At 43.8% G+C, this 1,620-nt stretch overlaps 1 protein-coding gene across 1 annotated transcript in view; it reads right to left on the bottom strand.

Moving 5' to 3' along the window:
* LOC103731455 (ATP-binding cassette sub-family G member 3-like) overlaps positions 1-1,620 on the bottom strand; it is a 38,877-nt gene that overhangs the window by 4,958 nt on the left and 32,299 nt on the right. The window contains exon 11 of the mRNA XM_008829803.2: positions 263-387. Within this exon, the coding sequence (XP_008828025.2) occupies positions 263-387 (125 nt within the window). The remainder of the gene's footprint in view (positions 1-262; positions 388-1,620) is intronic.

Below are 1,620 nucleotides of genomic sequence, written 5' to 3'. Positions count from 1 at the left end.
TTTGTATATAATATATAGCACAGTTTCAAACAGACTTATAAGCTATTTCTATGTTTGTATAAGAGTCTTCCAGTAAAAACACAGTTTCATAAAATTTTTTAGTTCTGCTGGGAACAAATCCTGGTGACAATACTCACACTGGACAGGTATTTCAGAGTGCACAGTGGGACCTGCTGTGGGCTTCCTTGACAACTGTATGAACCAAAACACACCTCACTTCATACCCAAGACTGAAGACAGATCCTTCTATCTAAGTACTTACCTGCTACGCTGTATAATATACAAATAAATAAAATACTTGGCAACAACCTCCTGGGGACCACCTCAGATACCAGTTTTCCAAAGAAATACGGTAACTCTCTGTAGTATCCGCTGGTATACTCGTGTCTACAGAAAAAAAAAAAAAAATCCACATTTTACATCCTAGATTAGTCTAGAAGATACAGATGAGATTCCAGCTTCACTGACTTCTGCTGCCACCAGGGGTCCAATAGCACAGTGCCCTTCAGGCCCAAGGCCAAACCCCAAGTCCTTCCCTATCTCAGAGGCCAGTATCCCAGGGCTATCGGCCTTATGACACTCTCACAGTTTTCCCGTCTCATGACAGAAATCTCTCCTGTGTCATCCACTCTGACCACAGGACAGACCCCAGGTAAACGGAGCCTGATGTCTTCCCTCTCCTCAGTGACTCTGCTCCTCTGACTTGGCACTCTAAAGAGCAGCTTTTCAGGGGTTCATGTCAGTCAGTGATCACAGAGGCTTTTTTCCTCCCACCTCTTATAAAGAAGGTGACACTGTCATATTCCCAAAACTGCACTGCAGCTCCAGGACAGTACAGACTTTACTTCCCCTGCTCTGACTTTACAGAAAGAGAATGCTTCCTTCAATGATCACACTTTACAAACACACAAGCCTGTAAGCTCCTACATCCTAATCCTCCTGACAGCTTTCTCAGACACTGCGCCTCTATGATTAATTCTTTTTTTTGAGACAGGGTAGACAGGGTCTCTGCTCCAGGTTGGCCTTGAACTCCCTATGCCATCAAACTGGCCTGAGTGCTGGGATTATAGGCATGCCACCATGCCTGGGTTTATGTGGTACCATGGACTTAACTCAGGGCTTCATACATGCTAAGCAAGAACTAAGGTCTATCCTCAGCCCCACTCTCTGATCATTCCTTTCTTAGGATGTACTTTCTTACTGAAAAATCTCTTCTGATTTCGAAAGTGTCAGGTCCTAACCACAGGGGAAGAAATTCTTCCATTTTCACAAGAGATAAAACAGTTCTTACTGAAAACCCCCTCTGGTTCTTTCCACCCCTGTCACGCCATCTCTAATGAAGCCTGTGTGAGATTCTTTGTGGGTTGAGGCTGGAACTTTAAGGAAGGTTGTCTCTTGGAATTGGCTGTGCTAAAAAACATGCAGTGTACTTGGCATGCTTTTACTTGCTATTATCTTTCTGACTGTCACTGTATCATGGACTTTCAGGGGCCCAGAAAGCACCTGGTGTCCTTGACACTGCTGTCACTGCCTTTATTAAATCTTTTAATTATCCTAGTATGCAGGAAGAGTTCTCAGAAACTCAATCAGAAAAGACAACTTTGCCTCCAGATGCATCAT

This window comes from Nannospalax galili, unplaced genomic scaffold (genome assembly GCF_000622305.1).
Source record: "Nannospalax galili isolate Female #2095 unplaced genomic scaffold, S.galili_v1.0 scaffold11575, whole genome shotgun sequence".
Lineage (NCBI taxonomy): Eukaryota > Metazoa > Chordata > Mammalia > Rodentia > Spalacidae > Nannospalax > Nannospalax galili.
This window is presented reverse-complemented; position numbering and strand designations above follow the sequence as displayed.